Source organism: Pelophylax lessonae (assembly GCF_965119305.1).
Source record: "Pelophylax lessonae genome assembly, chromosome: 3".
Classification (NCBI taxonomy): Eukaryota; Metazoa; Chordata; class Amphibia; order Anura; family Ranidae; genus Pelophylax; species Pelophylax lessonae.
Genome location: NC_138770.1, coordinates 56,620,013 through 56,630,517, shown reverse-complemented (window position 1 = coordinate 56,630,517; position 10,505 = coordinate 56,620,013). Strand labels below are relative to the sequence as shown.

The 10,505-nt window shown below is 48.0% G+C and overlaps 1 protein-coding gene across 1 annotated transcript; it reads left to right on the top strand.

The window, feature by feature from the left end:
• CENPO (centromere protein O) lies at nucleotides 1-9,292 on the top strand. Its single transcript, XM_082251792.1, has 5 exons — nucleotides 1-170; nucleotides 438-549; nucleotides 3,694-3,953; nucleotides 4,053-4,224; nucleotides 9,191-9,292. Exons 1-5 carry the CDS (start codon nucleotides 6-8, stop codon nucleotides 9,283-9,285), a joined length of 804 nt encoding a protein of 267 aa, XP_082107918.1. The 5' UTR covers nucleotides 1-5; the 3' UTR covers nucleotides 9,286-9,292.
• The last annotated feature ends 1,213 nt before the right edge of the window (nucleotides 9,293-10,505 follow it).

Here is a 10,505-nt window from a genome sequence, read left to right as displayed (position 1 = left end):
GTGTGATGTCCCACCTGGACCAGTTGGAGGCCCTGTCCCAGAACCTGGCTCAGAAACAAGATGAAAGGAGGCAGCAGGAGACAGACCTGAAGGAGAAGAGAGAGCTGATGGTGAGACTGCAGAAGGAGCGGGAGAAACTCCGGAGCCAGATCCAGCTGCAGAGGGAGACGGTGAGAGGCTTTGTGTTACTCCCATTAATGTTCCCTCTGTATGTTACGTTGTGGAACCCGGGATGAGAACACAGATTAAATTGTATCTTCTTCTGAGTTGGCTCAAACCATAGAACCCATAGATCGCCTCATATCAAGAACGGAAATCTCTCAACGGAGAAGTTCTGATTTTTACCTCCTTGTATAAATAAATGTTTTTGATATGATGAGGATTTCTCTATTTTTATATGACTTTCCACTAATAGGGAGACATGTGTCCCTTCTCAGATCCAAGCCTTATCCGCAAGAAAAGGGGGGAGCGAGCCTCAAGTACAGAGCACCCTGCAAGATCTGAGGCTGGAGGAGATGAAGAACATCATGGAGGCACTCTGGTACACAGGTACAGACCCCCTACCTTTACTGAATGTACATTATGGAGGCACTCTGGTTCACAGGTACAGACTCTCCCCCTTTACTGAATGTACATTATGGAGGCACTCTGGTTCACAGGTACAGCCTCTCCCCCTTTACTGAATGAAGACATTATGGAGGCACTCTGGTACACAGGTACAGACCCCCTACCTTTACTGAATGTAGACATTATGGAGGCACTCTGGTCCACAGGTACAGACTCTCCCCCTTTACTGAATGTATACATTATGGAGGCACTCTGGTTCACAGGTACAGACCCCCTACCTTTACTGAATGTAGACATTATGGAGGCACTCTGGTCCACAGGTACAGACTCTCCCCCTTTACTGAATGTAGACATTATGGAGGCACTCTGGTACACAGGTACAGACTCTCCCCCTTTACTGAATGTAGACATTATGGAGGCACTCTGGTTCACAGGTACAGCCTCTCCCCCTTTACTGAATGTATACATTATGGAGGCACTCTGGTTCACAGGTACAGACTCTCCCCCTTTACTGAATGTAGACATTATGGAGGCACTCTGGTTCACAGGTACAGACTCTCCCCCTTTACTGAATGTAGACATTATGGAGGCACTCTGGTTCACAGGTACAGCCTCTCCCCCTTTACTGAATGTATACATTATGGAGGCACTCTGGTTCACAGGTACAGACTCTCCCCCTTTACTGAATGTAGACATTATGGAGGCACTCTGGTCCATAGGTACAGGCTCCCCCCCCCCCCTCCCCTTTACTGAATGTAGATATTATGGAGGCACTCTGGTTCACAGGTACAGACTCTCCCCCCTTTACTGAATGTAGACATTATGGAGGCACTCTGGTTCACAGGTACAGACTCTCCCCCCTTTACTGAATGTACGTTATGGAGGCACTCTGGTTCACAGGTACAGACTCTCCCCCTTTACTGAATGTAGACATTATGGAGGCACTCTGGTTCACAGGTACAGACTCTCCCCCTTTACTGAATGTAGACATTATGGAGGCACTCTGGTTCACAGGTACAGACTCTCCCCCTTTACTGAATGAAGACATTATGGAGGCACTCTGGTCCACAGGTACAGACTCTTCCCCCTTTACTGAATGTAGACATTATGGAGGCACTCTGGTCCACAGGTACAGACTCTCCCCCTTTACTGAATGTAGACATTATGGAGGCACTCTGGTTCACAGGTACAGACCCCTTACCTTTACTGAATGTAGACATTATGGAGGCACTCTGGTCCATAGGTACAGGCCCCCCCCCCTTTACTGAATGTAGACATTATGGAGGCACTCTGGTTCACAGGTACAGACTCTCCCCCTTTACTGAATGTAGACATTATGGAGGCACTCTGGTTCACAGGTACAGACTCTCCCCCTTTACTGAATGTAGACATTATGGAGGCACTCTGGTTCACAGGTACAGGCTCCCCCCCTTTACTGAATGTAGACATTATGGAGGCACTCTGGTTCACAGGTACAGACTCTCCCCCTTTACTGAATGTAGACATTATGGAGGCACTCTGGTTCACAGGTACAGGCTCCCCCCCTTTACTGAATGTAGACATTATGGAGGCACTCTGGTCCATAGGTACAGGCCCCCCCCCCCTTTACTGAATGTAGACATTATGGAGGCACTCTGGTTCACAGGTACAGACTCCCCTCCTTTACTGAATGTAGACGTTATGGAGGTACTCTGGTTCACAGGTACAGACTCTCCCCCTTTACTGAATGTAGACGTTATGGAGGTACTCTGGTTCACAGGTACAGACTCTCCCCCTTTACTGAATGTAGACGTTATGGAGGTACTCTGGTTCACAGGTACAGACTCTCCCCCTTTACTGAATGAAGACATCATGGAAGCACTCTGGTTCACAGGTACAGACCCCCCCCCCCTTTACTGAATGTAGACATCATGGAGGTACTCTGGTTCACAGGTACAGACTCTCCCCCCTTTACTGAATGTAGACATTATGGAGGCACTCTGGTCCACAGGTACAGACTCTCCCCCTTTACTGAATGTAGACATTATGGAGGCACTCTGGTTCACAGGTACAGACTCTCCCCCTTTACTGAATGTAGACATTATGGAGGCACTCTGGTTCACAGGTACAGACTCTCCCCCCTTTACTGAATGTACATTATGGAGGCACTCTGGTTCACAGGTACAGACTCTCCCCCCTTTACTGAATGTACATTATGGAGGCACTCTGGTACACAAGTACAGACTCTCCCCCTTTACTGAATGTAGACATTATGGAGGCACTCTGGTTCACAAGTACAGACTCTCCCCCTTTACTGAATGTGGACATTATGGAGGCACTCTGGTTCACAGGTACAGACCCCCCCCCCCCTTTACTGAATGTAGACATTTTGGAAGCACTCTGGTTCACAGGTACAGCCCTTATCAGTTTACTGACTGTAAACACCATGGAGGCACTCTGCTATACAGGTACAGCACATCTGCTGTTACTGTATGTAAGCATAATGGAAAAGCCCCTCCCATTTTACTGAAAGTAAATATGGAGGAGCACCAACCGATAGGCTTGGTTTTCTATTAGAACTATTTGTTGCATATGAGCATTAGGACCCTAACAATAACCGGGCATAAATCCATCATTTCACTAACTTCAAATACGTTTTTTTGCCTCTTTTATTTTGGTCACATGATGTAGCCCATGTACCTCCGCACCTCACTGTCTGATGGTGTAGATTAGTTTAAGCATGTGATATAGCTTGGGAGCTGAAAGGACACATTCCCGGTATCCTTTTAGACATGCATGCTCCTCCCTGCTGGCCACTGAGGGGTTCACACTGTAGCTGTGCAATCTGCTGATCGGTTGCTTGATTACACTCTATCAGATTTGCTTTTCGGAACAGATTGCACAGCAACAAAAAAAAACATGCACATCTAAAGGGATGCTGTGAAGTGTTCTTTCATAGGGCTCAGACCAGAGCATGCTGGAGTGAGGGCAGCAACTTTAAAGTTCGAGGATCCACCGGAATAGTGTTGCCGTTCTAAATAAGGACAAGGAGATCGGACCAGCCAGGTATTTGCGATCTAAGGATATAGTGATAAACACTGAGCACGCAGGAAGGGCGATTTTATTGAATTTTATTTCTCCCATCAGGGATAAGCGGGAAGCTAAAGGATGGCACGGCATGTTTCTGCATCTCCACGGCCTTTGAGGGCACGTACCTGGACTCTTACTACATCCAGGTGAATAATCTACGGAACCCCCAGATTTCCCGTCACTCGGTCCCCGCCTTCATCCCGCTGAGCGACCTCGCCAAGGAGCACCTGCCAGCTGACCTGAAGAAGCTCCTCCATGTTCTGTATGAGCGGCTGAATGGCTATGCGGGGAGGAAGTTCCAGGCCGATCAGATGGAGGTAATAAATACGATGAGCGCTGACGGGTGCAGATATCAGCTGATTGTCTTCCCCGTGATTGGTCGGTATTATTCTCATGTGATATTTGTCTTTGTACAGAAAAAGTCCCCTGCGTATGTGGCGGGGTCGCTGCAGAGGAATTCCCTGTACACCGTTCTGTCCTTTACTTACAATGTAATGGTAGAGGGTCAGACTAGCCGCTTCACCGCCAAATTACTCTACGGAGACCTCACTGACAACCTTCCCACGGAGGTGACCGTCACATGTTCAGGTAACTGCACTCTGATTGGTCCCTGGGTTTCCCATTGTGCAGGACTTTGTAGAGAACCGGTGGTTGGATTAAACCTGGATGGTAGGGCATGGTATGGAGCCTGGAGCTCCTTCAAGTCCTTACCCAGGACTGTGGACTCTCCATCGCCCCCATGTGGGTGAGCGCTGCGTGGCAGGAGACGGGAGAGGAAATAACTAACGAATGTCCTATTTGTAAATGGCCAATGAAGAATTTTTATTTTTGGCTGTTGCCACACAAGACAAACGGGTAACAAACGGGCAATGTATGACCAAAAATTCCTCCACATTCCCCACCCCCAGCAAAAATACATCCCTTTACCCCGTCCTAGCCCCAGCTCCCAGCAAAAATACATCCCCCCCCCTACCCCGTCCTGGCCCCAGCTCCCAGCAAAAAATACATCCCCTTACCCCGTCCTGGCCCCCGCTCCCAGCAAAAATACATCCCCTTACCCCGTCCTGGCCCCCGCTCCCAGCAAAAATACATCCCCTTACCCCGTCCTGGCCCCCGCTCCCAGCAAAAATACATCCCCCCCCCTACCCCGTCCTGGCCCCAGCTCCCAGCAAAAAATACATCCCCTTACCCCGTCCTGGCCCCCGCTCCCAGCAAAAATACATCCCCTTACCCCGTCCTGGCCCCCGCTCCCAGCAAAAATACATCTCCTTACCCCGTCCTGGCCCCCGCTCCAAGCAAAAATACATCCCCTTACCCCGTCCTGGCCCCCGCTCCCAGCAAAAATACATCCCCTTACCCCGTCCTGGCCCCCGCTCCCAGCCAAAATACATCCCCTTACCCCGTCCTGGCCCCCGCTCCCAGCAAAAAATACTTCTCCTTACCCCGTCCTGGCCCCCGCTCCCAGCAAAAAATACTTCTCCTTACCCCGTCCTGGCCCCCGCTCCCAGCAAAAATACATCCCCCCCCTTACCCCGTCCTGGCCCCCGCTCCCAGCAAAAATACATCCCCCTTACCCCGTCCTGGCCCCCGCTCCCAGCAAAAATACATCCCCCTTACCCCATCCTGGCCCCTGCTCCCAGCAAAAATACATCCCCCCCTTACCCCGTCCTGGCCCCCGCTCCCAGCAAAAATACTTCTCCTTACCACGTTCCTGGCCCCCGCCCCCCCACCCCCGGAAAAAATACATCCCCTTACCCCATCCTACACCCTCGCCCCCCCCAACAAAAATCCTTTCCTCACTCCCAGAAAAAATGCTGCTTCTTACCCAATCCTACCCCCCACCCCAAGCAAAAATCCTTTCCTCATTCCCCACTCTCAGAAAAAATACATCTCCTTACCCTCGCCCCAAGCAAAAATCCTTCCCTTATTCCACACTCCTAGATAAAATACATTCGCTCTCTCTCCCCCCCCCCCCCCCCCCAGCAAAAATCCTTCCCCACTCCCAGAAAAAATACATCCCCCCCCCCCCCTAGCAAAAATCCTTAATTCCTTCCCCACTTCCAGCAAAAATACATCTCCTTTACTCTCACCCCCAGCAAAATCCTTCCCTTACTCCTCACTCCTAGATTAAAAAAAAAAAAACCCCTGCAAAAATCCTTGCTTCCTTCCCGACTCCCATAAAATATACATCCCCTTAACCCATCCTACCCATCACCCCCAGAAAAAACCCTTCCCTTATTCCCCACCTCCAGCAAAAATACATCTCCTTACCCTCGCCCCCAGCAAAAACCCTTCCCGTATTTCCTACTCCTAGATAAAATACCCCCTAGCAAAAATCCTTACTTCCTTCCCCACTCCCAGAAAAAGTACATCCCCTTACTCCATCCTACCCATCACCCCCAGCAAAAATCCTTCCCTTATTCCACACTCCTAAAAAAAAAAAAAAAACATCCCGCTTACCCCATTCTACCCCCAGCAAAAATCCTTCCCTTATTCCCCGTTCCCAGAAAAAATACATCCCCCACTTACCCCATTCTAGCCCTCAGCAATAGTCCTTCTCTTATTCCCCACCCCCAGCAAAAATATATCCCCCCTTACCCCATCCTACCTCCCTTCCCCTCTCCAATGAAAATCCTCCCCTCATTCCCCAGCAAAAATACATCCCAATGACCTCCTCCCAGCAGCATGCAGTGTTTGAAGCTTGAACCTTAACAGCCAATCATCAAGTCCCGAAGACTGTCCTGTGGGGGAGATGATGCCTGTCACACTGTGTAAGCTCGGTGTTGGGTGGGTGGATTAGTAAGAGATTCATTCAGGGAAAAAATGTTTCTTGTTGCACCAACATAGAACAAGTATGAGGGTGAGAGGAGTCTGACTTCACTGGATGCATGCTTGTTCTGGGCAGGGATAAGAATCACAGCCTGGAGCATGCAACAAGTCGGCAATCGCCTTTCTCATATATATATATATCTCTATCTCATGGCAGGTCGACTTTATACTCTCATATTAGCTGAAAACCAAATGCTCAGAACTAACACCGTGGTGCCATCCTGCTGCCCTTTGGCATTATTTGTGTGACCCTCGGGTACTAATTTGTGTTTCCTTACTGCCCTGGCAACGATTTTTTATAGTCTCATGTAATAGGTCTTCAGTCTATGACTGTCTCCTAAAGCATGTCCTAGGTCTCCAACAACACCTGTATCATGTCTGCAGTCTCTGACCATCTTCTGTATCGTGTCTGCAGTCTCTGACCATCTCCTGTACCATGTCTGCAGTCTCTGACCATCTCCTGTATCATGTCTGCAGTCTCTGACCATCTTCTCTATCGTGTCTGCAGTCTCTGACCATCTTCTGTATCATGTCTGTAGTCTCTGACCATCTTCTGTATCATGTCTGTAGTCTCTGACCATCTTCTCTATCATGTCTGCAGTCTCTGACCATCTCCTGTATCATGTCTGTAGTCTCTGACCATCTTCTGTATCATGTCTGTAGTCTCTGACCATCTTCTGTATCATGTCTGTAGTCTCTGACCATCTCCTGTATCATGTCTGTAGTCTCTGACCATCTTCTGTATCATGTCTGTAGTCTCTGATCCTCTCCTGTATCATGTCTGTAGTCTCTGACCATCTCCTGTATCATGTCTGCAGTCTCTGACCATTTCCTGTATCATGTCTGCAGTCTCTGACCATCTTCTGTATCATGTCTGCAGTCTCTGACCATTTCCTGTACCATGTCTGCAGTCTCTGACCATCTCCTGTCTGCAGTCTCTGACCATCTCCTGTATCATGTCTGCAGTCTCTGACCATCTCCTGTATCATGTCTGCAGTCTCTGACCATCTTCTCTATCGTGTCTGCAGTCTCTGACCATCTTCTGTATCATGTCTGTAGTCTCTGACCATCTTCTGTATCATGTCTGTAGTCTCTGACCATCTTCTCTATCATGTCTGCAGTCTCTGACCATCTCCTGTATCATGTCTGTAGTCTCTGACCATCTTCTGTATCATGTCTGTAGTCTCTGACCATCTTCTGTATCATGTCTGTAGTCTCTGACCATCTCCTGTATCATGTCTGTAGTCTCTGACCATCTTCTGTATCATGTCTGTAGTCTCTGATCCTCTCCTGTATCATGTCTGTAGTCTCTGACCATCTCCTGTATCATGTCTGCAGTCTCTGACCATTTCCTGTATCATGTCTGCAGTCTCTGACCATCTTCTGTATCATGTCTGCAGTCTCTGACCATTTCCTGTACCATGTCTGCAGTCTCTGACCATCTCCTGTCTGCAGTCTCTGACCATCTCCTGTACCATGTCTGCAGTCTCTGACCATCTTCTGTATCATGTCTGCAGTCTCTGACCATCTTCTGTATCATGTCTGCAGTCTCTGACCATCTCCTGCACCATGTCTGCAGTCCCTGACCATCTTCTGTATCATGTCTGCAGTCTCTGACCATCTTCTGTATCATGTCTGCAGTCTCTGACCATCTCCTGCACCATGTCTGCAGTCTCTGACCATCTTCTGTATCATGTCTGCAGTCTCTGACCATCTTCTGTATCATGTCTGCAGTCTCTGACCATCTTCTGTATCATGTCTGCAGTCTCTGACCATCTCCTGCACCATGTCTGCAGTCTCTGACCATCTTCTGTATCATGTCTGCAGTCTCTGACCATCTTCTGTATCATGTCTGCAGTCTCTGACCATCTTCTGTATCATGTCTGCAGTCTCTGACCATCTCCTGCACCATGTCTGCAGTCCCTGACCATCTCCTGTATCATGTCTGTAGTCTCTGACCATCTCCTGTACCATGTCTGCAGTCTCTGACCGTCTCCTGTATCATGTCTGCAGTCTCTGACCATCTTCTGTATCATGTCTGAAGTCTCTGACCATCTCCTGTACCATGTCTGCAGTCTCTGACCATTTCCTGTACCATGTCTGCAGTCTCTGACCATCTCCTGTCTGCAGTCTCTGACCATCTCCTGTACCATGTCTGCAGTCTCTGACCATCTCCTATACCATGTCTGCAGTCTCTGACCATCTCCTGTACCATATCTGCAGTCTCTGACCATCTCCTGTACCGTGTCTGCAGTCTCTGACCATCTCCTGTACCGTGTCTGCAGTCTCTGACCATCTCCTGTACCGTGTCTGCAGTCTCTGACCATCTCCTGTACCGTGTCTGCAGTCTCTGACCATCTCCTATACCATGTCTGCAGTCTCTGACCATCTCCTGTATCATGTCTGCAGTCTCTGACCATTTCCTGTATCATGTCTGCAGTCTCTGACCATCTCCTGTATCATGTCTGCAGTCTCTGACCATCTCCTGTATCATGTCTGCAGTCTATTACTATATCCTGGTTTTTCTCCTACACTGAATATTCTCTCAAGTTTATGTACAGCCCCTTGGTGTTGGGGGGGACACTTGAAGCCCCCACATATCAAGAAAGTTGACCCCCACTGGGGTAATGCCGGCACTTTTCACCAGATCCCACAACTCTGCTTGTATATTTATATTGTTTCCCTCTCAGTGAGGTTATTGAAGTTTCTGTCTCTAATATTTCAGATGCCGAGGCCTTGGCTCAGGAGATGATCTCATCCCACGTGTCCCTGTTCTCCGGCACAGCCCTGCACAGAGCCCTGGACTCCCTGGCTACATAGAGACGCTACGCTACCCCAGCATAGTCAGGACTGCCGCGGTACCGATCTGAGGGACTTTATGAAGTGTTTATTGTCCTCCTCCTCTACAGGGACTTGCTTTTAATACAGTCATAACTCTGTGACACTTCATGTAATGAGGGCTGACAGAAGAGTGTCAGCAGGCGCCCTCTTGTGGCTGAAATATAGATGGCGGATTTTTCACTCAATAGCGTAGAACACACATGGGGGTTGATGTACTTAAAACTGGAGAGTGCAAAATCTGGTGCATAGACAACAATCAGCTTCAGATTTTATGCCAGAGCTGAATTGAACAAGCTGAAGTTAGAAGCTGATTGGCTACCATGCGAAGCTGCACCAGATTCTGAGTGCTCCAGTTTTAATAAATCTATCCCCCCATTGTATGAAGCGAACAAATAATAAATTATGCAGTTGTACACGTTTCTGATGGTGCATGAATTCATCTGTTTGTATTTATTTAAAAACCAGAAAGCAATATAGGGGTTGATTTTTCTAAAACTGGAGAGTGCAGCTGTGCATGGTAGCCAATCACCAATCCGCTTCCTGGTTTTATTGTCAAAGTTAAAGTTAAAACTATAGGCAAACGTTTTTACTTCTTTTTTTTTAATTTTTAGACGGAGCAGTGCATAGTTATAACCCCTGAAAGATATATTTTTTGTTGCCATCTTTTGTCTCATTGCGGAGATTTCTCTTCACTTCCTGTCCTATAGCCAAACAGGAAGTGGGAAGAAATCTCTGCAAATTGAGGGAATTCCTTGGGGATTCCCCCCTTCCCAGTAACCAGAACTAGTGTCCCCATTGGAAGATTTCCCTTCTAATACTTTTCTGGGGACAACCTAACAATTGTGATTTTCTTTTACTTTCAGTGATAATAGTAAACCAAATAACTAGAGGGGGGGGGGGGCAATCTAAAAGTTATTGCGTTTACTAACTAAGGGAAAGATTTTTGTCTTTTTTTTTTTTTTAACGAGCAATGGCAGCGATCTGCGATTTTATTTTTTTTTAATGCGGGACTGCGACATTGCGGCGGACAGATCGACCCTTGACTTACATTTTTGACACTTTTGGGGGTACCAGTGACATTACTACAGTAATCAGTGCTATACATAGGCACGGTTACTGTAAAAATGACACTGGCAGTAAAGGGTTAACTTTTTTTTGAGAGGGAGGGGTTAAGTGTGTCCCTGGGGGCGTGCTTCTAA

Coding starts and splice junctions, on each gene's coding strand:
- CENPO (XM_082251792.1), top strand. CDS start 6: ATGTCCCACCTGGACCAGTTGGAGGCCCTGTCCCAGAACCTGGCTCAG. Junction 550..3,693: donor GGAGGCACTCTGGTACACAG/GTACAGACCCCC, acceptor TTCTCCCATCAG/GGATAAGCGGGAAGCTAAAG. Junction 3,954..4,052: donor TCCAGGCCGATCAGATGGAG/GTAATAAATACG, acceptor GTCTTTGTACAG/AAAAAGTCCCCTGCGTATGT.